Source organism: Sciurus vulgaris (genome assembly GCF_902686455.1).
Source record: "Sciurus vulgaris genome assembly, chromosome: 4".
Classification (NCBI taxonomy): Eukaryota; Metazoa; Chordata; class Mammalia; order Rodentia; family Sciuridae; genus Sciurus; species Sciurus vulgaris.
Genome location: NC_136464.1, coordinates 184,754,300 through 184,779,424, shown reverse-complemented (window position 1 = coordinate 184,779,424; position 25,125 = coordinate 184,754,300). Strand labels below are relative to the sequence as shown.

Below are 25,125 nucleotides of genomic sequence, written 5' to 3'. Positions count from 1 at the left end.
TGGGTTTGAGCTACTAAATCAGAGAAGAAAAACAGACTTTTTCTCAACTGTGTTCATGTTTTGGGGCAGTAAGTAACTGGTGACATGGGAATTGTTTGCCCTCCGTGGTCTCTCCATTGCCTTGGCGCTCACTGAGGATAGGGCCTCTTGTATTTCCCCATTTATCCCTAGCACTTAACACAACACTTTATTTTTTATTGAGAATAGTGAACAAAGCCATAATTAATGCCATTATAATGGTACATTCCTAAATAAAAATTAATTTTGCATTTGCCCAGGCCCCCAAGCCCTACTTGCCTTTCTGCTCCGAGATGTCATCACTGCTTGAGCTTACTGGAAGCGAAGGCAGATGGCGGCCTGGTATGCTTCAGCCACAGCACAAGTGTTCCTGTGTGCCTGGATGTCGGTGCTCGCTTGGCAGATGAGCTTCTATGACCCTGAATAAGTTCCAGCCTCACGATTGATTCATTACCCTCGTTAGAAGTAGGACCCACATCTGCAGGGCGGGTGGGCATGGGATTAACTTCAGTAGGGTGTGGTTGACAGACTTCACATCCCTTACATCCCTGGCATCCCTGGTGCTTGTCCTTTTAGCAAAAGAAGCAAGATAGTAGGCCTTTAGCCTCTCTTTATATGTGTTGGATGTGCTGGATAGTTTACACCTTCTTCAAGTGCAACGATTGACTCTAGGATCTGAGTTTATAAATCAAGTTGGATGTTTGATTTATAGACTTATTTTTACAGAATAATATCCTTTGAAGCTTCAGAGTTTAGGATCTAGTCTTTAAACTCTAAGGGGGTGTTTCTAAAGCCTGCTTTATTTGCTCATCCTATTCATTAGGCAACAACTACTTATTGAGCATGTAATAGGCATTTTATGAGGGGTTGGAAATACATTGGTAAAAGAAGAAAAGTCTGTGCCTGCTGGACTCTAGAGTTGTTGGAGGGCAGAATTCCAGAGATAGTATTCAAGAAGAGAAGCAGCCTTGGGTGATCATTTCAGGAATATAAGCATCGTTCAGATAGGAAGCTCAGAGCTGGGCATGGTGGTAGTTCCAGGTGAGGCACGAGGATGGCAAGTTCAAGGTCAGCCAGGGCAACATAGTGACAGTATCTCAAAATGAAATAAAAAGGGCTGTGACTATAGCTCAGCGGTAGAGCTCTTGCCTAGTATGTGCAAGATCCTGGGCTCAATCCCTGATACCATACCCACACGGAAAGAAGCTCAGTGATAGAATATTTGGGATAGAAGCTATCAAGAATGAGTCATTTTTCTAGACACTTGTTACATTCATAAAAATGAATAATTAACCAAGTCAGTGGTGCCCCAAGGACCCGAAAGGCAGCCCAGATCTCAAAATGCTTGCTCTCTGGGAAGAGTTCAGGCAGCCATTTGCTACCTGAGTATAATATGCTTTGGAAGTGTTCACCTGGTTATTCTGTTGAATAAAGGAGGAGGTAAAGGAAGTTCCACTGAGTTCTGGGCTCCACTCACTGTTAGCACAGAGGGTTGGTGCTCAGGGCCCCGCAGCCTCACTGGTTGCCATGGCTGTCCTTCCGGGGCAGGCGGTGGGGCAAGCCCTGACACCGGCCTGGCCATGCTTGCACAGCGAAGTCCTTGTCCCTTTCAACTGCTGGGGTAGAAAGCCAACTTTCCTGGGCCTCAATTTTGGCAGGAAAAGGGTCGTCAGTATCAGGATTTGGCTTCCTCTGCTTTCTCTTTTTGCTTGTAGCCGCATTTTGCCATTGGCAAACTTCTGTGTATACACGGTTGAGAACCGCTGACATCTTTTGAGAGGGAGCTCATCATGGAGGCTGGAAGGGGTGGGGGTTGAGGCAGATGCAGACTGGGCCAGACAGGCAGTGCTGAGTGGCTGAGGACCGTGTTGTGAGGGGGCATCTCAGACCTGGGCAGCGAGAGGCTGAGCTTGGGGAGCATTTGCCCCCAGGAAGTCTGCTTTATAGTGCGAGGCCCCTCTCCAGACAAACAGCATTTGCCTTCTTTATAAGTCTACGCATCCACGGTCTCGTGAAATTACAGGATTTCACTCTTTCTGTTTGTGGGATAATGTGTGTGCGAACTTTGTTTTTTTCTGAGTTACTGCAGAAGTAAAAACGAGGTCTTGCTTATACTCCGAAGCCATCCATCACCTGAGTGCCATAATTCACAGCTCTTAAAGCAGAACAGAAGGGAGAGCGTTAGAGGATATGCTGCCACTGGCAGAGGTCCTTCCGCTTCATTTTAAAGTGTCTGTGACTAGAGTTTTCTGGATGGATTTCTCTCTTCCTCTTTGATATAAATACTATATAATCTTGCACCTTGAATAGCTTGAGTCTTTGAATATTGAGGGTACTTGAAAGATTGACTTCAAAAAACCACAGATAAGATGAAAAATCTTGGTAAGTTATTCAGAATTTGATTTTAAAGTAATTTTAAAATTTCGAAATAACTTTAGATTTGAAAAAATGTTCCAAAATATTCTCCTATGTCTTTTTTTCACATTCCCTGAATGCTGGCATCGTACAAAACCACAGAACAATGGTCAAAACAGGAAAATAGCTCTAGTACAGTGCTGTTACCTGAGCCGGTGACCTCGTCCAGATACCACCCCTGGTCACCATGGCCGTCTTCCCTTGTGGGGTCTACCCACAGTCCTGCACCTGGCTGTCACGTCTCCTCCATCACCTCTAACCTGGAAAAGATGCTCAGCTTTCTGTGTCTTTGGTGACCCCAACGTTCTGACAAGTCCTAACCAGTGATTTTATAGCATGCTCTTTGACATGGGGCTGTCTGACATTTCCTTCTGACTCAGTTCAGGACGTATTTTTGGCAGGAAACGATAGGTGTGATTTCTGTCAGCAAATTGTGACATGCTTTCATTAGGACTTTCCTTCTGCTATGGGAGAAGTGTGTTGGCCCTGATTTCTAAAAGGTTTTGATTATTTTTTTCCGCACTTTTCTATATTCTTTACATCATAAATAGTGGTTTTATAAGCATGTGCTTTGGCACTGGAGGACAGAACAGTCTTATTTTACTGGCATGGGGCATGAATTTATTTTTTCTGGATATGAGCTCATGTTCTTAAGGAACTTTCCTTAAAGTGTTGTCATTATTAAAAGAAAACGTGGCCCCTGATGTGTTTGCTGAAGTGTCACACACCGTCCTGTCACTCAGGCTTTGCGCAGGGCCGTGCTGGGCATTTCCCGCCTGGCTCCCCGGCTGGGTGTGGGTGCTGAGGTGGGTGGAGGCGCTGGTCTCTGCTCGCAGGGACTGCACTGCTGGGCTCCTGCATGGGGCGTGTCCGCTCTTTTCCTGGAGGTTCCTTTCCACTTCTCACTCTCCAAGTTCTCTTCTTGCTTTTACTCTACCCTCTCCTGGAAGTTTAGCCTAGAAGAGAGTGAGATCGTTGAGCCGGCCGTGCGCCACCTTCTCACGTGAGCTGTTGTGCCTCCTCGTCACAGTCATTTGGGGTGCACGATTCCTGCCTTTGAGACAGGGTGCTGAAGTGCAGAAGGCTAAGTGACTGGTCGCGGTGCCAGTGCCGGGCCATGATGCAGTGGCCTCGCCGGCACTTCGCTGACTCTGGAATGCAGAACCCTTTCCCCTCCACACCGCCTGGAGATCACCCGCGGAAGTCAGAGGGCATCTCTGGCCGAGCGGTGTTAGTTCTGTCAGGTGCCATTCTTCCATTCAACACGGTTGTGGTTTGGCGAGGGTGCCATCTTCCCCGACAGAGAGGGCCATGCCACTTCCTTCCCTCCTGCCCCTTGCCAGAGATCACTGCCATCTTTTGCTCCCTGTGTCAAATCCAAGCTCCCAGGTAGCCTGGCAGGGCTTCTGAGGGTTCGTTCATTCTGGGGAGCCTGTTCATGCTCACCTGCCCCTCCCCTTGAGGTGGGGCAGTGTTTGTGCTTCTTGAACAGGTTACAGTCAGAACGGCACCCGGGCGCGTGACTCGGGAGGGAGTTGTGACCGGTGACTGTGTCTTATATATTGTAGGCACTTCAAACAGCCTGCTGGGTGTCCTCCGGGGTCAGGGCGTGAGTTTGTGCTTTCTAGGGCGTTTTGTTGGTGTGGTTCTGGCAGCAGTGTTCCAGGAGCTGCCCATGTGTGTGTCCAGCCCGGGGCAATAGATCCACAGTTCTAGGTGAGATATATGAGAAGTTTAAGATCAGCACTGAACAGATACTGTCCTGGATAGTTACGAGACTGCTGTTTCATTCAGAGCTATTAAGTGTCTTATTTCAGACCAACGCCAGGGCTGTGATTTTGGGAATGCTTGAAATCTGTAGATCTTGAAAACGGCGAGTCTCCCATCGCCACTGTCTGCCCCTCGCTCCTTAGTGTCCCTTGCTTCTGGAGGTGGAGCGGTTTGTAACCTGAGTGCTTCCTTGAACGTGCCTCACTGAGACCTGAAGGGTGCAGAGCCTGGCTGCTCTCTGGCATGTGCAGGGCTGTGGATGGATGAGAACCGCTCAAGAGAAAGCCTGCAGCCGCAGAGGCCGGGCAGCCGAGGAGCTGTGGCGGGTCCCCAAGCTCTCCTGCCGTCCCAGCCATGCAGAGGGCAGTGCAGAGAAAGGGGGCCAGGGGCCCACAGCCGTGTGGCTCAGGGCACACTTGAGAGGAAAGGTGCCCATGATCACGAGCACTGGCCGGGAGCCCAGAAAGCCCTGTGTCCTCCCACCGCCCTCCCAGGAGGCCTGGCGTGTCTGCCCCGTCCTTCCAGGCCCTCCAGCCCCGCTGTGCCAAGGGCTCCCGGCACATCAGATGGACAGGGTCCTTCCTGTGGCCAGGGTCGCTGGTGGGGAGGCGCAGGGCCCGCTGGGTGACCGGAAATCCTTTCTGCGGCAGTGGCATTGTGTGATTTGTGCTCCTGTCAGCAGCTGCTGCCCTTGCGAAGAGGTTTCCTTTGTGCCTAATCCTTATCTGCTCAAAAAGGCTTGCTTTACATTTGGTCCAGGGTGACTCTTCCCCAGCAGGATGCAACTCTGCTGCCTGGCACCCATCCACAGTCTTGGTTTCCTTTCCAATTTTCTGGTATTTCTGTACCCTCCTTAAGAAAGAACCTTAAAGTTGGAAACAATTTCATTTCTAGAAAAGTTGCAGGGATCGTGAAAGTGAGCTGCTGTGCACGTTCTGCCTGGCTCATCGGGATGGTGTTTTACATTTACCTGCATTTGTGCTTCTTTAGCTCCTTACTGTGACCAATTTTCCTGAGCCATTGAAGTGTAATGTGTAGAAATCATCTGCCTGGGCTCTGAACATGTCAGCGTTATATCCAAGCCTGGGATTTCTTTTACCTAGCACGGCCTGTTTATGGAATATAGGAAATTAGCATTGTCATGGTGCCACATGCAGTAGACAGTCTACTTCAGCTTTAATCAACTATTCCAATGCTGTCTGTTAAAGCACTTTGTCCCACATCAGTGTCCAGTCCAGATCCTGCTGCATTTGGGCCCAGGTTGCCCTGTCCTGCAGCCACCACCCTTTGGCTGCATTACCATTGCTGTTCCTCCTCCACATCTGGCTCAGGGTGGCCTTTCTGTCAGCGTGACCCAGGGCTGGAGGACCGGGGTCTGGTTGCTTTGACTTGCTCTTCATGAGCTGCAGTCCACAGCAGCCAGGTTGGCCCTGCTCTGGGCAGGCTGTGACATGTCCATGCCTGTTGTTTCCTAGTTCAGAGGAAGTGGACTCGACAGCTGCGCCGGCCCTGCCCAGAGCGGGACGCTGTGTGAAGCTGCAGGCTGTCAGCTCATTCCGAGGCCGAAAGGCTGAAATAGCTGAGGTGGGGAATAGCTTTCAGCTCTTTAATCGCCGTGATGATCTTTCGCTGTGTGCAGAGTTTCCCGGTGGTGCAGGCTGGTGCATGACTTCATTCTTTGGGTTATGCACAGCCCTGTCCCGTGTTTGCAGCATCTGCTGCTGGGAGCTGTTCCTGTGGGCATCAGTCTCTTTGCGGTGGCCATCTGGGCCTCTCAGCAGCAACGTCAGAGGTGACTGAACTGAAATTCCTTCTGTCCCCCACGCAGCAACCTAACAGGCATGGCGGTGTCTGGCTGATTCCCCAGGAGGTCCCCGGGAGTGTTCCACCTAAATCTACCCTCAGAGTGAAGAGTGGCCCTGCCGTAGTGGAAATGAAATGAGTGTCCGCGTCACCTTAGGGGTTCACTTGTCTCTCTGCCAACTCCCAAACCCACGCCTGCTGAGCACAGAGTGCCTCAGGAACGCACGAGTCACTCAGATGCACCTCTGCTGGTGCCTCCAGTGTCCTGTCAGCACGCACAAGGACGTTGCAGAGAGGAGAGGCTCTCTGCTTCCTGAAAGTCACCTGGAGGACTTCTTGTAGTCGCCTGTGTGAACACGCAGGCCCAGCCATGTCCCGGGTGTGACAGGCTCCACGGCCTCAGCAGCACACACGTCTTCTGACTTGGTGGCCGCTCACATGCTGCTGGCTCTCACCTTTGCTGGGTAAAACCAGGAATGCTGGGATCAGAGTCACACAACTCGGAGTGGAGCTGTGCATGGCTTTAGTGAGGGGTGTCTCATTTTGGCCCGTGGATACTTGTACTTACTCAGTGTATCCCAGGCCCGTGTGGCCCTGCTGGTGACTGTGTGCCTGTGTCGGAGGGTTTCGAGACCTGCACGCAGGAAGTCAGTCACGTTCTTACTGCAGCTCACTCTGCACTCTTTCGCCCGCCTACAGTCGCCTACCGTCCTGCCTTTCTTCATCTCGCCCTTCATCTTGCTTAGGGAAATGAGGGTGTGCTTCACTCCTCCTCTGGTTAAACGGGGATCCGAGCATGTGAGGTCGATGTCAGGAGGCCACGCCCCAGTGCCCGGCACCTCCCTGAGGTCCTGGGTGTACTCAGCCTGGCCAGCACACCCGCACTTTGGTTGTTAGGAAGGGAAGGACGGTCTATCAAAACAGGGAAGGCGATCAGGAGATAAGCAGGATATCCCAGACTCGAAGAGCCTGGCCACCCGTTGCCTCAGAGGCTCTGGAGGGTGTTGGTTGCCCGTCAGTACCTGAGTGATGGAAATGAAGGGGAGGGAGGAGAGAGCGCGAAGGAGCGTGAGTGGGTCGGTGCTTTCTGCACTGGCCCCAAGTAGCTGGTACAGAGTGTGGCTTGCGATATCAGTGCAGGGACTGGAGTTGACATCCTTCGGTTGGTCAGGGGATTGAGGCAGGAGTGTGTGTCCCTCTGTGTGCCAGGGTTCACCTGTTCTTTTTCTCTCGACTTCCTGCCACCCTCCCTCGGTCCCTCTTAGGCTCCTGGGAGTTTTGCTGGACATGGACTGCAGGTGGGTTAGCAGGGGTTGCTCAGCTTGGGGCTTTGGGAGAGGCTGTGCAGCAGGGGCTACTTCAGTACCTCGGGGTGGAGTGCGGGGTGGATGAGTCTCCCAGGCATGGCAAACGTGCTCCTCAGGGCTGAGAATGAAATTTTGTGAACTCTATGATTCCTTGGCAGGCCAGTCATGTCAGTACCTCCTAGAAATAGGGACCAGAGTCTGGCCTTTGACCTCAGAGCCGAGGAGCCTACAGCCAGGAGGGTGGGATGGAAGGCCAGTGCAGGTGCCTGCTGCTCAGCAGCCCTGGTGGGCGCCACCTCAGCATCCCCAAGGGAACCTGAGTACAGCTGCTGTCCTAGCCTCCACCAGCCAGTGCTGGGGATGAGGATGTTCTCAACTGCTTCTTTTGATGCAACTTTTGCAGATGTTTTGGCTCTGAAAATAAATCCTGGCCTACTTTTTAAAAGGACTGTAATCACTTAACTGTTTAATTCTAGGTTTTCTTATATCTATAAATAGGAGCTTGTAGAGCAAGTATATATACCATCTCAATGATTATGGGTACATTTTTCATTGGCAAAGCTATCATACTACACAAGAAGTAAAGTTTTTCATTCATTTAAACAAAAACCAATTCCAAAGAAACCCTAAAAAATAACCACTTCCATTTTGATGATAAAAATGATGCACAGCTTATTCATCATATTGCATGCTCCAGAGTGGGTTTGTAGGGGATGCCATGGCTCAATCTGTCTTAATGACCTCCTTTATATGTTGTTTAGTGACTGGCAGGTGGGCTCCCAGGTTATACGGATGCACAGTGTGCTCTGTGTTCTCCTCTGAGCTTTCATTTCTGGTTCTGAGGTATTTAATTCAGGGTATGACATCATTCCTGGAGGGCCAAAGCCACCCTGAATTCCCTGAAGACCTTCCACTTTCTGTGGTCCAAAGTGGTTCGCCCTGTGCCCGCTGTAGAGAAGGGTGTGTGTGCCCTTTGGCTTCACCTGCATGGCATGCTTTCTCTTCTTGGAAGTTTCCCAGGAGAGTTTGATGAGCCTGTAGGGCTCAGCCAACCAGAGCTACCTGCTGGGGGCAGTTGGGTTCATGTGACCAAAGTTCAGGTTCACAGTTGAGAGCGCGAAACTCCTAGAGCTCCCTCGAGCTCTCCAGGTCCGTGGGGGTCAGCGCCAGGAGCCTGTCTTTGGTGGAAGCTCTGGTGACTACGGGCCACACTAGCTGTGAATCATATTGTGTAACTCAGCAGGAAGGGCATCGCCAGGGGGAAACCAGGAAGGGCAGCAGATCAGCAGAAGGGGAAACATAGACCTTGACCTGGAAATTACGGGTGGTGTGGTGAGCGTGGCAGGCCGCGTGCGGCCCCCTGTGTTGTCTGCACTCTCCGCCTCATGTGTGCTGCGCGGCCCGTGGGCCCAGTGCCTTTGCTGTGCTTCCTCTTGCTGTTCAGTGGCGGGATTGACACGAAGCACACCTGCAGGCCTGTTCACCTTTGTGTAATTTTGTCTGAATACAGATGAGAACTCAGAGTAAGGAAGAAGGTCCCTAAGAAGACTAAGGTGCACGCTGAGGAGCTTGTGAGAATTGCCTTTGATATCTGAGCTGCTCCTGATATAAATCCAATGGCCAAGTGGCTCTTCTGGTTACTAGTCCCCCCAGAGGGTGGGTGTACTTTGAAGCAACCCCTGCCTTGTCTGCATTGTCCACTGGAGTGTTAAGGACTGAGGGTGACTCTGGCGGAGGAATGTGCTGTGGAGAGAGAGGACGGTCTCTGGGACTCTGCCCAGGTGTTACTCCCCGGCCAGTGCAAGGCCTCTCCGACCCCTGCCCTCAACTGTAAGAGCAGCAGTCACGTAGCCTGTCTGGACTCAGCCACAGGTAGGTGAGACTCCACTTCCAGAGCTCCTCAGGTGCAGTGAGGTCTCAGCAGCCTTGGCTCTGTGCCCTCTTCTTAGAGGGTGGCCTCAGGAAACTCGCTCCCACCTCTAACGTGCAGGGAGAAGCCTGGGCCTCTGTGTATGTATGTGGTTTTTTTTTTTTTTTCTTTTTTTTTCGGAATTCCTTTAAACAGGATCGTTTCCTGGCTTCTTGCCTTTGCACAGCTAGAACATGGGCCTATCTGCTCTTAAATGACTGAGGGGTGGTCTCGAGATTGGTCATTTTTCCTCTGGAAACTGCCTGGCATTTGTCCTCACGGGGCCTTGGCCTCTAGAGAAGGCCCAGTGGTCTTGATTAGACAGCACTGAGGGCGAGCCTCATGACAGGCACTGGCCTAGGGGCTGGGACGGAAGTAGGAACAAGACTGGAGATTCGTTAGGGACAGTGCCTGATCCAGAGCCAGATAATCTGTGCCAGCTGCCCCCACACTGTCCCTACAGGGGGACGTTCATTCACATACAAATGCTCAGATCCCTCTGCTCCCATGTGAAGCCTGGTTTCTGTGTGTGTTGCTCAAGTGATCCCTGCGGGTGGGCTCTGCGGGGGACCTTAGAATCGGTGCTTTCTGAGAGGGATTTAAAAGGAGCAGCCTCTGCATCCTGTGTCTTCCTGACTCAGGTATGAGGCCTAAATGAATTCTGAGGCCCTTGAGAGTTCACTGGGTTGCAGGTGAGGGGGGTCCAAGGAGGAAGTACGGGGTTTTCTTTCCCAAGAGTGGATGGTAGCACTCAGAAGGTCGCAGGGAATAAGATGAGCAGGCCCTGGAGCCGGGGGGTGAGCCTGCACCAAGGTTGTTTTCTGTTTTTTTTTCCCCCAGAGAACCCAAAATTGCTCAATAGCCATGAATTTGCTGCCAAGTCCTGGCCGGGCAGTCCATTCTGTGGGATGGTGGGATGGGCGTGAGGGTGTTTACCCAACTAGAGCTCCTGTGGGGGCCCATCTCTCATTTAAGATCTTTAGCTGAAAGCACTGCTGGAGGAGCCTGAGGCCTTAAGTTCCCACACTGTGTTTTTCAGTGTGGAATTGGTCAAAGAAAATTTCCACATTTTTTATTGTGGTAAAATATGCATTACATGAAATTTACCATTTTAATCATTTCTCTGTGCGGAATTCACATCCACATTGTTGCTCAGCCATGTCCACCATCTGCCTAGGACAAAACTTGGGGTGTAGTCAGACTGTTGGTGGACAGGTTCCTGGTGGTGCCAGTGGGCTGGAGGAGCAGGAGCTGGGAATGGCTCTGGTGGGGGCTGGTGGCAGGGTGTGTGGTCAGGTGCACGTGGGCACAGCTGCAGGAGGGTCCGGGTGGTGGCCCTTGCCGTATGTCTCATACCGGAGCTGCTGGGTGGCCTCAGCTGGGCAGCACAGGACAGGAGACAGAGGCCACTCCGGCTCAGCACCTACACAGCACAGACGCAGGGCCCAAGAGGTCCGTGGGCACTTAGATCTTGTTTGTTTCTTGGTCTTGTTTTTGTGGCCAATAAATTAATAGAATTAAATTAGGATGCCTGGCTTGTTTTGATTAGAAATGATAAGTTATCATGTTCTAAACACATTCTTAGCAAAAGGCTTTTAGTTTCACTTTTCTTAATGACCCCGAATTTACCAACCGTGCCCCCAGGTGACCAGCCAGTGAGCCGAGCACAGAGCCCTGCTCTGAGCCCCTGTCACTCTGTGTTGGGGGCGGGTTTGTGTTAGGCCTGTTTCCTGTCTAGTCCACTAACTCCCTCAGCCCCTGGAGCTGAGAAAAGATTTCCCATCGGGTTTACTCCGCCTCGAGAGGCCTTCGGGAAACAGTAATCCTTGTCAAAGAAACACTTTGGAACCATTTGTTTTAGATTTGCGCAAACTTCAGAATAAATATGTCCTGTCAGGAGAAAATAAGTGATGCAGTGGTTACTGTTGGAGCTACTTAACTAGGGTCAATACACTGAAAAAAATTATTAAACAGTGAAGGCGGGCTGATGGAAGAGAGGAAATGAGGGCTTGTTGAGAGAAAAGCAAGTTCTGGTGAGGATTGCCTTAAATAGGCAAAGTATGCAAATTAACCAGGCGGGAAAAGCCACCGAGGTGACTTCCAAGGTCAGTGAAGTGGCACATGGAGGTGGTCCAGGAGGGCTGCCCAGGCCCTGCTCCAGGGGCCAGTGGGAGGGAAGGAATGTGAACCATTCTCCACTGATTCATCCAAGCTCAGGCGTCTTCAAAGGGTGCTGTGGGTTACCGGGTGTTGCCTCTCAATGAGGTCCTAGGGTGAAAGGGGTCCTGCGAAGACCGAACACTTCCTCCATTTTTAATGACATACAATGCATTTAACACTGAAACTATGCTGAACATATTCTTCGTTATTCTCAAAGCTATTTCATGATTAAAGGACTAAAAATATATGTAGATTGGGAACCATAGGGGTCAGTTTTTTTGTGTGTGATGAGATTACCTATACTCTTATTAACCTAAAACTGAAGTCAAAATAATGACAGGAAAGCTAGTATTATTCATTGCCTTACATATTAATTCATCATTAGCATCAACTAGTCAGTTCAGACTATGTTTTTAATAAAAGGAAGGCATGTACATAGTTGGGGTAAACAGACTAGAATTTTCTTAAAACTTGAAGTGTCTCAATTTTATTTTCTTGAGAGTTGTCCAGTTCATTTGACTCAATATGATTTATATCTGTTTACTTTAAACTTAATGTTAAGTGTAGCAAAATGTATGTAGAATTTTCTGGATGTGAAATTCTTATTATAAGTGCTTTGCCACTAGAAACCCTATTTTCCTACCCCCAAAACTCCTAACACTGCACTCTATTGTGGGCCCAGCAGATACTGGGAAATCAGGCTGCAAGGGACGTACGGGAGAGAGCAGAAATACCAGGGCTGTCTGCCTGTCATTCACAGAGAAGGCTGGGGAGCAGGAGTGAGCTCTGGTCTCTGAGTAAGCTCTGCTGAACTCAGATGGCAGTCAACGTGACTGAAAAGTTCTTATACTTCACATTTATTGTCACAATTAGCTGAATGGCTCCACCCTGCTAAATATTGTTTTTTACTTTCCTTGGAAAAGCCGAGGAGGTTTTCTGCACTTGGAGCTCCAGGGCCCTGTGCTCACCTGTGTGCCTGTGGGTGCCCGGGGCTGTGTGTTGACCGTCTCCGTCTGAGGGGCGGCGATGCCTGGTCTGGAGATGAGGCAGTTGACCGCAGAACCTCACAGGAATCCCCACACATCCCTCTCGGTGGCATTGGCCACAGTGTCAACACCAGGGTGTCCCTGAGAGGCCACGGTCTGACCAGCGACTGCCTGGCTTTCCTCTGTGGTTTTCCACATTTTTTCTTTAACCATAATGTTACAGTTGTGTTTTGAGGTAGATCTTTTGAAAGTGCCATTTATGGTTTAGAGAGTAGCATTTTTGGCCTACCAGCCATTATATCCATGTACTTAGGAAACTTTGCTTCTGCTCTGCCCCAATTGGCATGAGCCTGGGAAGCTTGTCACAGAGATCTTCCAGGTGGGTCTCCAGCCATTTGTCAAGTGCGGAGTAGCTTGCTGCCTTGGTTCTGCAGGTGTTCAGTACTACAGAGTGCATTACATGCAATTTCTGTTTACATTTTGTTTGAGTTTTCAAACATGGTTTTAAAGATACACATCAGACAGTTACCCTTAGGGGGTCATATTCCCAAGGCAGCGCCTCTGGGTTTGGGAAGTGCACCACAACACTTCAAAGTCTGTTGAGTACAGAGAGTATAAATCTATTTCCTTCTGAAAAGTGGCTTTATGAGTGAGCCTGGTATTTGACCCTGAGTGCAGTTATGAACATCGCATTTCAGCTTCATTCTGGCTGTCTGGGATTAGTCTAAACATGCAGATTTTTTTAAAACATGTCCCTTGTCGGACAAGAAAGGTGAACAGTTATGTTATGACAGCTATCCTAACAGGATATGCGACGGTCCTTCTGGGACCTGGAATTTGCAGTCAGTGAACCAGTGACACCTCTTGAGGGACACAGTGCGTATGTGAGGTTCCAGCCCACAGGAACCTCTTGCTGTGGTGAATGGCCACCCCGCCTGGAGCTGGGCCCTTGTGACAGAGTGGCTGCAGCCCTTGCTGGGGCCACGTCTGCCTTGCCACGTTCATGGGTCTGTCCTGGGGCAGCTGGGGCTTCTCAGCGTCCTCAGATGGGCTCTGGGCTTGCTCATCTCCATATTTGGTTTGCACTGCTTCCTCCTCCTGGGACGTCCTTGTCTGCCATCCCGGGCTCTGACGTCCCCCTGGAGTTCAGGGCTCTGGGGCATAGCTGCTTCTGTAACGCGTAGCTTGGGCCGCGCTGGGCCGGGGGTGTTGCTGTCGGCGGTGACCCCCCTTCCCTGTCAGCTCTTTCTCTGGGCGTGCCATCCCAGTCTAGAGCACCAGTCTGGAGATCCTGCCACACGTGGCTCACGTGTACCTCTCCCTCTAAACTGAAGTCTCCCATGGGACAGACCCACACTTACCCACCGCCACCGTGTGCCCAGAACAGTGCTGGGGTCCCAAGGAAGTCCACCCCCGTCTGGCCCTAGGGGGAGCCTTCTTGGGGAGGCGGTGGACAGATTGCCTGAAGTGACCTTGGGGGATTGTCTGCGAGATCTCTGTTACTTCTTGCACAAGGATTGACATCCTTCTTGCATTATCATGAGTTAAATGAGGTTTAACAGGTTAAGGTGAATGTGAGCTGTACAGTTTGACAAGTAAACAAAAGCCACTGAGAATATGAAGCCTATCCTGTCATCAAGTAAGGCGGTCAGTCTGGGCTTTTCTCCCCGCACCTCCCCCCAGCTGCAGCGGAGAAGACGGCCGAGGCGTCAGCTCAGATTTTCCGTTGATGGTGTGAGAGAGGTGCTGGGGACCCTGCCGCGGCTCTGCAGCCCGGGTGGAGGCCCGTCGTTCTTGAGATACCTCGGTGGTCACGTAGGCTTTCCACATTTCCTTTTCCAGCGTTAGAGACCTTCGGGGCCCAGCCAGTGGAACGCAGAGGATAAATACAAGCTCGCCTCTGCTTCTCCATGCTCAGCACACCCGTCTCCCTGCTCGGGCGCGGCTCATCGCCACTTCCCCAGAGCCTGCCTAGCCCCGAGGGTTGGACAAGGCCGCCCTGTGGAAAGCCCGGCTCTGCCTGGAGCTCTGGACAGCCACCCCGTTGCCCCTGGTGTGGCTCTGGACGGAGCTGCGGTTTGGGATTCCTCCCTTACTGCGAGAATTGCAGCGCGTGTGCTGGGTGGAGAGGGAAAGGCACGTGCTCTTAGGCCTCACTTTAGACCCAATCAGGAGTCTGTCTGAAGGTGCGAGTTAGAAAAGATGGTGGGTGGGGTCAGAGGGGGCCGCTTGGGGGAATTGAGGGCTGCACCAGTCTCCCCTCTTTTAAACCGCTGCTGGCAGAAGGCTGGATCCTTCACAGCAGCATGGAGAGTACATGGACGCAACGGTGCTTAAAGGGAACCTTAGAAGTCATGGTTCCCATCAGACGAGGCCAAGGAGCTTGGCGCGGCAGCGGGGGCACACTGGGGTTGAGGCAGGTGGCCTGGCAGCTGGCCTGGGCCTTGGCTTCTGCACATTTCCATCTCTCCTGCCCTGCTTCCCCCTTGTCCCTCCTTCCTTCCCTTCTCTTATTTCTTCTCCAACCCTTTAAAACACGTCCCACTGTAACTCCACGTTGCACTTCTGAACGGCGCTGCAGGTGCTCCTGGCGGATTGAGTGACGCTGCTGGGCGCGAGAAGTCTCACGCTGCTCTGTACCTGTGCTCTGAAGACAAGCATTTAAATTAAATACATGCTGGCGACGGGCGATGCAACAGGCTGCGCAGAGGCTTATTTGTGGTTAGGCAATAGGAAAGTGGCTGAACGTCTCTAAGTCTTCCTGAAAATGTGCTCCTGCTTCTCAGGTAGCACTTTTGGATTCACTTCTGAGTCTCAACGGTGTTGGATAAACAGAGCTCAGAAGAGCAGACAGGCTTCCGTGCGTCAGCCTCATCGCTGTAGGCAAAGCCTTGTGCTACCCGCTCCGCCTCACATCCAGGACCTCCAGGGGCTGAGCTCCCTGTGGCCTCAGGGCTTGGTCACTAAAGTCCTGGCCACTCCAGCATCTGGGCAGACCCCAGCTCCTTCCCTGATGCTTCCTCATCCTGCTTTCCTTTGGGGAGAAGTCCCACAGACCTCCCACTACCTGTCCAGGGCCTGCTGGCTGGGCGGGGGGCCTCCTCTGGAGAGCCCACCTCACAGCTGTCCTTGAGCTGTGGCTTCTCCCTTCCTTACCTGGCTGGCTATAACACCCTCTGTTCCTAGCGTCTGGGGCTCACCTGCCCTACAGTAGGATGACTGGGAGGCCATCCTAACATCTGTTGAGCAGGAGATTGGATAGGGCCCTGGTGACTGCCTCCAGCCCTGCCAACTTGCCTCTTATGGGCCCAGGCTGGGGAAGGCTGTCCAGAGGGGCTTGACATGGTATCAGAGGTCAGAGTGGAGGCAGATGTCTGGACAGCCAGCTGAATGTGAGGAAGGAGCCAGAGCAGGTGAGGAGGGAGTTGAGGTGTGTCTGTGTTTCAGAGCCATAGAGAGAGGAGATAGACAGCAAAACAGCCAGAAGAGTCCATGACTTCAGCACAACAGAGGAGTTGCAGATTTCCCCGGACTTAGAGGAGATAACCAGTGTCTTTGATGCCTGGCTTCGTATTTTCTCTTTGAAGGAAGGAGAGGGTGTGGAGTGGGGTGGAGAAGAAAGAGAGTGATTCTGTCTCCGTGAGCTGAGACAGGAACCTCGGGAACCTGGGGAGGGCAGCTACCAAGGAGGAAGGTGCTGCAGGGACATCTGAGCCCTGGAAGCAGGGAGTTGGAGCCTCTAGAGTCTCTCAGGTCCACCTTGGCCCAGGGCCGTCCCTTGCTCCTGGAGCCCTGATGCTGGAGGCTTCCTAAGCCCACTCTGCTGGCTTGTGTTCCAGGTCAGTGACTCACAGTCATGGGAAGTCTCATCCCAGGTCATGTATTTCCACCCGTGGGTCCCAGTGGACACCCACGGAGCTCACCAACTCATTGCACACTTGGCCATCCAAGGACCACTGTCACAGGACAACTAATTATAGCCACATCTGCTTGCAGCTGGACAGAGCCAGTGACCTGGAACCGAAGCACTGGGCTTCGTTATTATTCCCTCGGGCCATCTCCTTCTCCAAGCAGGAACATTTAATGTCCACCCCCGTTTAGTGGGAGAAAGGGAAGAAAAGCAGCACAGATGAGTCAACAGATTGTACGAGGGGAGGAAGGAGAACAGGCTGGAATCGCATATTGGTCACACGAGAAGCCAGCAAACACCCTCGTTTCCTCAGGGTGCCCACATCGCCAGCCCAGTCTCTAACGAGGAGCCGGAAGCTGCGTGGTCTCCCCGTGGAGAGCTTAGTCATGCTACAGAAGAGGGGGAGATGCCACACACTGCAATTCAGTTTGTTTCTCAGATTTTTCATGCTAATTCTTTTTGCCAAGAACATATCAACACTTGTAGTTGTTTTCACATTAGAGCAGAAATATTGTCTAAGTCTCAAAAGTAGCAAGGATTGTTCTGTGTCTGTCTTCCATTATTGAATAGAACAGAAATATTATTTAACTAAATTTTCCTTTTGGTTAAATTATTGATAAAGAATTATATTCACATCTTTGGAATCACGTGGATCTTAACTGATCAAGACAAAATTATGATAATAATAATGAAGCAAGTGCAGATGAAATTGTATTGATTGTGAACTTGAAAGCAAGGAAGAATTCATTCACCCTTAAATACATCAGGTGTATTTGTGGACATTCAAAGATTCTGTGCAGATGTAAACTTGTAAGAAATTTGGACTGCAATACTTGACCTGTATCTGGCTCTTGCTTTTGTTGCTAATTTTTAAATTATGTGCATAGTTGTTTGGGGGTAACTTTTATGAACGTTTCTGGTTCTCCAAAGGGTGACTCTGCCCGGCAGTCCCACCAGCCATGTGTGAAGGGCCCCTTGGCCTCTCATCCTTGGTTTCTGCACACTTAATTCTGCCCAAGCAGCCCTAACACACGTTCTTCTACTACACGTATTTCTTTAGTTGGGCAGATAATTATTCAGAAGACCCTGGAGGAAGTATTCTGACAGGAAGAATATGGGACTAGCAGTAGCCCCACAGAACTATTTTGACATTTTGCACAGCATAGGGAATGTGGAAAGGAATTTGAAAGATAAGCTGTTTCCACTTGGCAGATCTCCACATGTCCCTGTTTTGTGGGATATGAAGCACATAAGTCATAAAGCAGCGATGGCAAAGGCCTCTCTTCCTTCTGAAGCAGGGAAACCATCAGAGGGGAGCCTGCAGCCTGTTCTGCTCATGCCAGGCAGGCCTCTGTACAGTGGGCAGCCATGGTTAGCGGACTGCTGTGACAGCACCCCACCACACAGCCCACAGCCCACAGCTCCCAGGGCAGAAGCTCTCCCCAGCACCAGCAGTGAGCCCGTGCATCTGTGCTGCCATGCGGAGCTCGCCTTGGCATGCAGGAGGGCTTCCTGTGTCCTCAGATTCCCGCACCTGGGAGGAGGCTGGCCTCCGTCCCTCCGCTTCCTCCTCTGGCAGGAGTACTGTGTATTGTAAAAGCATTCTGTATTCTTAGAACTTAACATACTCTATAACATTGGCCCTGGTGGTTGTACTTGCTGGAACTCTTAATGGGAGTGTAGAGGGAGATTTAGTGGTTTAAACTCATCCTGGAAAGTTTGCAGAGATGCTCAGAGAATACAGAAGATACTGGTCTCGGGATCACTTTGTAGCACTTTTGCAATCTTTTTGTATGGAATTTTCTGTTTTTGCTTAATGCTGGCCTCTGCTCTTGAGGTGGTGTGTGTGCAGGTCTCAGGGGCCGTGCTGGGGACTAGCAGGCTTCCTCTGCCTCAGGCAGTTCTGCAGTGTGGCTTCCAGTTGGAGGCAGCTCTGGTACTCCTGGGGTGAGGTTTGGGTGGCATGGACTCCTGGGAAGAGGCTGAAGGGCTCCCGTGTTTGACCGGGTTCTCACTCAGCCTCTGCGGTTTCAGGAGTCAATGACGAGCTGTCCAGGTTCTCCTCTTGCCCCTCTGGGGCCCCCGGTGCCTGTTGCCCACAGCAGTCACCTTCCGTGAGAGGGACCAAGACCCACAACACGCGTGGCCTTCCAGGTCTTGCAGCCACATTCCTTGGCCTCCGAGCGGGCTGCCTTCATGGCCAGCTTCCGCCGCTGTGACCACTGGGGTTAAGTGTGTCTCGTGGGAAGAAAGCCCAGGACCTGGAGCTAATCTGCTTGACCCGAGGACGCTGCGAAGGAAGTGCTGGAGGGAGCAGGCCCTTCACAGGATGTACCAGCTCCTCCCGTTCCATCTAAAACAGACGGCGTGGGCTCACGGATGGCCTGGCATGTCCAGGCGGGAGGAGCGGCAGATCCTGGACGCCCTCTGATCTGGAGCCAGTGGGCGCTCTGGGGCCACACGTTGCACTTATCTTTTGATTTTGCCAAGAGGCCTAGATGTAAGAAGTCATTCCCTAGGAAACCGTGACATCTGTGACAAACCTTTAAGAAGCGGGGTCCCCCATGAAGCGTGATTTAAGTTGCCAGTAGAGGCTGCCTGTCCATCAAGCACAGCAGTGCGTAAGCAGCCCGCGAAGACGCGCCACTTAGGGCTTTTGATTCAGCTTTTCACAAGCGTGCGCTGCGCCTGCTGTGAGGGGACCCTCGGAACGCCAGTCGTGCCCTTTTTAGTAGTGTGCCCTTGAATCACAGCCAGAACACCCCCGATGTCAGGTGGAACTCAGCAAGCTCTCTTATAAAATAGGAATCGTAAAGAATCAGAGTAGGGATATTTTGAAAGAGATTTTTTTTTTTTTAGCCAAGGAAACATGAATTTATGATTTTTGTTTGTTATTCTGAAAATTAATTGATCTTATTAAAGACATTGACATAAGATGCCAGGCCAACCAAACTGTGATACAATCAATCATGACCTTAAAAACATCTTTCTCTGAAAAGCTGACTGTACTTTAGATATTCTAAGAATCATCAATTCTTTGGAATCTTCTCCTAGGGCCAGAATTGGTAATAAAATTTTCCTATGTGAATAAGATAAGAATAAAGAATTCCCTATGTGAATAAAGAAGTTAAGAATTTCCTGTGTGGGTAAAGCTATAACTACCTCTGGCCTGGGATCTAAAGCAGTCCATGTGTGGCGGCGTACAGTGCTCGCTGGTGGAGGAGTGGGAGCACTCTTGTCCTTATTTCCCCTCGGATTCTGCGTTTCTGTGACCTGCAGCGTATCCAGGCAGAGCTCCTGCTTGTCACCCACACATGCCTCTGTAGCAGAAGCCGAGGAGCAGCTTGACCCCAGCATGGCCACTGTGGCCTGGAGTCCCTGCCCTTAAGGCATCCACTGATGGCTCATGGGAATCATCCCAGGAAGTTCATTTTCATAACCTCCTTCAAATCAAATAGAGATAAGCTTCTGAGATTTTATCAACATTTCAGGGGAGAGAAACCCAGAATCACCACATAGCTGTTTTTAGCTTTAGTACTCTGATTCTCTGCAAGTTCAGTGTTGCAAAGAAACTACCCTTGACTTATAAGTAGAAACTTCATGTCACTTTGAGCTGTCACTGAGTTTCTGCCAACTAAATGTGGGTCACCGGTGGGCCTTTTCTAAACGGACTCTGCAGATAACTGAGCTTAGCCTGGTTGATGTCTCCTGCTATGCCTGTAGGGATGGAACCAAGTTTAGTGGAGTCGAAGGAGCAGAGACATATTTCCGAACCTGCTGCAGGCAGAAACGCTGTGGGGTGCCGCAGTCCTGGCCAGGACGCTGGCTTGGAACCTGAGTGACCTGGGGCCATCTTGCTTTCTGGGCTTTTCTGGTTTGCACACTAACCAGGTTATTAACTGCTTATTAACCCATGATTTACCTGGTTACCTACCAGGCAGCTCCTTGGGTGACCCAGAGAGGTCATGTTGTGCCATCATGCTGAGCGCCCTTCGGGAGCACTTTCCTGCCGAGCCATTGTGCACTGGTACTGAGAGTTGAGTGTGCAGCATTGCTGGATTGCAGCCTGCAGCTGTCACTTAGGTGGGATGAGCGGACACCTGCACCATTGACACAACAGCCACCGGCTCTGCGACAGCTTGGTCGATTCTAAGGTGCCCACGCCTTCATGTTTAATAGCACTGACATTGGGAGGGACCTAGCAGTCGATGGTTCATCAGTGTCTTTCTTAGTGTGGGCTTTTGACCTACAGAGTCTAAGAGGAAATAGAGCCTGCAGTGCTCTGGGCTGCCCCCAGGGCTCAGGTGAAGGGGGGTCATGGATCCTCAGAACCGTGAGAACCTGCCTGCTGGCACAGGCAGTCACCATGCCATGGAGACCAGGTGGCAGGAGATGGTGGCAGCTGAGCCGGGCTGTCAAAGGCCCTCAGCATTCGTTTGTGCTCTTTGATGAACCTCCTGCAGCCCAGGTTGAGGATTTTGGCCTTGACTCTGGACGACCCTGAGTGGTCAGCAGAACCCAGACGCACATGGCTGTGCATGGGCAGTGGCCAGAATGTCGGAGGCTCTGAGAGAGTGTCCTGGGCTTGCCTGATTGTGAGTCAGAGGAGGAAACAGATCCCTGGAGTTTGTTTGGGCTGTGGTCAATTGTCCCCATTTCCAAAATGTAAAATTAAGAACAGCTTACTGTCTTGGAGGCACTTGTTCAGATTTAACTCATGAAGTAAGTGTCTCCAGATGTAACTGCTTCACGCAGAAGATCTCCATGGCAATGGGCTAACACTTGAGTGTGCTGTTAAAAATATAGACTGCACGTGGGCACAGTGCTATGAATAGCATTTTACTCTCCAGAAACCATTACCACCTGCAGCAGAACGTGGGCATGAACTTCAGACCGGCGGCCTCTGAGAAAGCTTGTGGACCATGTAGCTCCTGTCATGCCCCTTTCTGTTCTCTCCACCTTGCTGTGTCCACAGGGTTCAAAACTCAGATTCTTCTGGGGAAACTCAGACCTGTGGGTGCTGTCACTCATCTACATGAGGGAGGACAAGCTGGGCTGTCGTTGCAGCCATGTCCTGGCAGGACGTGCTGCACCGCCTAATTCAGTTTGCGCACCTGTGAAGGGGGGGCAGTAGGACCTGTCTCAAAACTGTTGTTAGGCTTGTTAGATAAGATGCTAGCTGACTGTGGCACCTGGCTGGCACTGAACACATCTTAGTTCCCTTCCTCTCGAGGGGTCATGGTGTCTTGGGATTCTCTTCCTTGCATTTATAGCATAGATTTTGATATTAGAAATGAACTACAAGAACATTTTGTTGTTGACTGTTAATTAATGAGTATTTAAGCTTTAATTGAATTTAAAAACCAATTATTTGGGATTTGGGCTTAAAGATCAGCTCATTCATTTATTCTCTCTCTGTGCAAATATTCTTTTGTATCCTTTTATGTCCCCGGGAATGCGAGGACCCTGGGGATCCCTCTGTCTCCAATGGTCTTAGGCCTGTTACTCCTGTTTCAGAAGAACCAGTAGTCTTGCAAATGCCACCAAGTTCATTTCCAATGGGAGTGAACAAAGGACAATTGTCACAGTGACATCCTGCAGTGTGGGGGCCGGAGCTTTGATGGGCGGTACCCCAGGATGGCTACTTTGCCTGTTTGGAAGAGGTGCACCACGGAGGCGCGTGAAGGCCCGCGGGGTCCTGGTGCCCCAGCCTGCTGGCAGCAGGCAGGACCTGTCTCCTGCTGGTGAAGAGGCTAGGTGTGTTAGTTCACCTCACAGCGTCAGTTCTCCCCACTAAAGGTGTCTTCTCTCCTTTCAGGGTGGATGTGATGGCTCTGGCTGTGGGAAATGTGACTGCCATGGAGTGAAGGGACAGAAGGTGAGTACCTGGGCTTCCGCGGCCCTTCCTTAGGGATCGCCTTCCCCGCGGAGGCCATCTGAATCACCGAGCAGTCGGCTGCTCCTGGTGAAGCCCAGTTGCTGTTTTAGTGATTTCCCCAGTGATAGGCGTGAGGAGGAACCAGGCAGAACGTTATTCTGAAGACTAATATGAGCTTTCCTCCTGGGATTATAATAATGACTGGCAATGTGTGCAGAAAAAGAGATTTGGATTTTTTTCTTTTTGATTCCAGAGGAACAAGTGTACTGACAGAAAATTTTTTGAATCAAGCATCCTTTTTAGAACTGATGGATAAGAACTAAATTTAGGATTTGTCCAAAAAAAGAAAAGAAGTTTCTATTCCATTTGAGTTACTTCTATTTAAATTAATCTTTTAAAATAATTTTTCATTCATCACATTCTTATCTCAATTTATTTACAAAAATGGTAAATATTTATTATTTCCCAAATGTAAAATCACAACATGTATGTGTCTGATCAAACTCTCCTCTCATTCTGTCCAATCCAGACAGAGAATTTTTGTTGGCCTGAGCGGGGAGGTGTCTGGTTTTTGACACAGGGCACAGAAACTGTGTCCTGAAGCCCTGTGAGTCACCCTGGCAACCCTGGGTGGCAGCAGGGAGCCAGTCAGTAGAGGGCTGGACCCCTTGTGGCAGTGCACCACAGCCCGGGGCCTGCAGGGGGCAGTGTGCTCCTTGGACCACTTCCTGTCTTAGGGCACGAAGGTGTCTCTGGGCCAACAGGTCCATCCTCCTCTCCCAGCATGGCATGCCTCAAGTTTCATGGGGTCTCAGACCAGTTCTACTCTATAGAGAATTGTTGAGTTTCTTTTCGGCTCTTTGCTAATGTACTGACATTAGTATTCTTAAAACCACCCTGACTGTTGGAGGTGCTGTCTTGCCTGGGCAGTCTCTGAATGCAGAGGATGGGAGACAGCTCGGCACCGTCCACCTCCACACTCCACTCAGGCCCTTGCCTGGGATTTTTTCTGGCTGGTTGCAGTGGGCATTTTCATGAGTTATTGAAAGTGGAGGCCAGTACTTCTTGTACCACAAGACTTAGGAAACATCTAACGTGAATCATACACATGAGCACACCAGGCTAACAAAGGTTAGAAGTCCTTAAACCACAAAACGCAGAACTTTAGGAAATTAAGGCCCATGTAGGGTTTCCTGTTTCCCTTGCACCCATAAAGCCGGGGGTCTGGAGGGGGCAGTCAGCGTCTACTCCAGGAGGGCAAGCCCATCACCTGCTGACCTGGTTCCCCACTTTTTCCAGCAGCTTGGCAGGGCCCCTGAGACTCTCCTACTGTGTACACGTCTATGAACAGGTTTTCGGTCTGATCCATTTGACCCCAAAATCCACCCTCCCAAATAGACCAAGAAGACTTATTGGGGTACAGCTTTTGCAGCAGTTTTGGCTGCTGTCTTCCCAGCCTGGTGATTGCAACAAGGCACTTCCACACTTCCACAGGCTGCAGAGGAGGCTGGGTACAGTGGGCACCAGATGGCCCCCAGGGAGGAGCTCATCGCTCAGCATTTCATCCACGTTGCTGCCCTGGGGACACCCCGCAGCGACCGGACACTCTGGGGCCAGGCCTGTGCGATGGGGATGCAGAGGCCCTGTGGGGCTGCCTGGAAGCTGTCCTGAGGCTGCTGCTTATGATGAGGTTTCATGCCACCCTCTGGCTGAGAACAGCGTGAGCCTGGGAATTGGGAAAGTGCGAAGTTCCTGCAAGACGGGATGGAAGATGTGGGTCTGCCCTGTCCCCGCTGAACTTCTCAGCGCACTGTCTCCTCCATCTCCCACTCTGGAATTTTGTTTGATTATTTAACGAAGAATACTTGAAACGTGGGCAGCCTACAGGTTCAGCCACGCGCAGTTTTTGTTTTAAAAGACTGGAGTTACTGAGTGGACTCTGGCGGCCTCTTGGAAGCCCATGCGATTGCTAGGTGGTTTCGTGTTATATGATTTTAACAAAAATCAGTGGGGCTCTTTCTTCTCATCTTGAGCATAAACAGTCAGTCCTATGGTTCACCAGCACCAGGAGAGCAAAGGGGCCTTCCTCTCGCTGACCGAGGAAATTTTAAACTTCCACTTATTGTCTCGGAGGGCCTGGTGGAACAATTGCTTTAGTGGTGTGAGGCGCCGGGAACTCCCCTGAGCTTCAGTTTCAGACAGGGTTCCATTTCTCTCTTCCAGAAGTCACTACCAAATTCACCTGCCCCAGGTGGGCAGCAGGAGCAGCTGGTCCCCTAGCCCCATGGCCTTCCCGCCATCCTCAGCATCCGAGTCCTGCAAGTGCTGGTCCTGTGAGCAGGAGCGTAGATGGAGGGTGCTCGAATCAGTGCTCGGTCGAGTCCCCTTCTGAGCAAGTAATGGATGCCCTCAGTCCTCGTGGGGTTATTCTGATATTCTCCAGAGTCTACAAATTAAATTCATTTTGATTTGTTTTAAAAAATAGGATGGAGGAGATATATAGCTCAGATAGAGTTAGAATCACCTAACTGGGACAGTGTCACAGCCTGAGAAATGCAGAAACCTTTGTTTCTGAGCTGTTTCCTCCTATCCTCTGAGGAACATGTTGACAGTATTATTTACAACCCAGCAGACCCTCCATGGGAATTGGAATATCTCCAGTACGAATCTCCACCCCTCTTTGGGCTAACTCCTGCTCTCCATGGAGATGGCGTTGATGGATAGGAGCCTCAAACTCTTGAGGGGCTGTAAACAGATTTGATGTGGCATCCAGGGCTGACATGCGATCTCCTTGTTATCAAGCCATCAATACAATCCAGGCAGAGTGTCCTGAGTCCAGCAGTTAAACTCATTGGGCTTTTCCTGACCAGAGCTGCTGAATTGTTTATTCCCACCTGCCTGGAAGGCCACTCATGCTTTCAGATGTTTTCTGTTAGGTAATTAGTGTGGCCTTGCACACAATGGCGTTG

At 50.8% G+C, this 25,125-nt stretch overlaps 1 protein-coding gene across 1 annotated transcript in view; it reads left to right on the top strand.

Annotated features, from left to right (window-relative positions):
• The window catches only part of COL4A1 (collagen type IV alpha 1 chain), a 135,232-nt gene that overhangs the window by 32,036 nt on the left and 78,071 nt on the right, over positions 1 to 25,125 (top strand). The window contains exon 2 of the mRNA XM_079138044.1: positions 22,097 to 22,156. Within this exon, the coding sequence (XP_078994170.1) occupies positions 22,097 to 22,156 (60 nt within the window). The remainder of the gene's footprint in view (positions 1 to 22,096; positions 22,157 to 25,125) is intronic.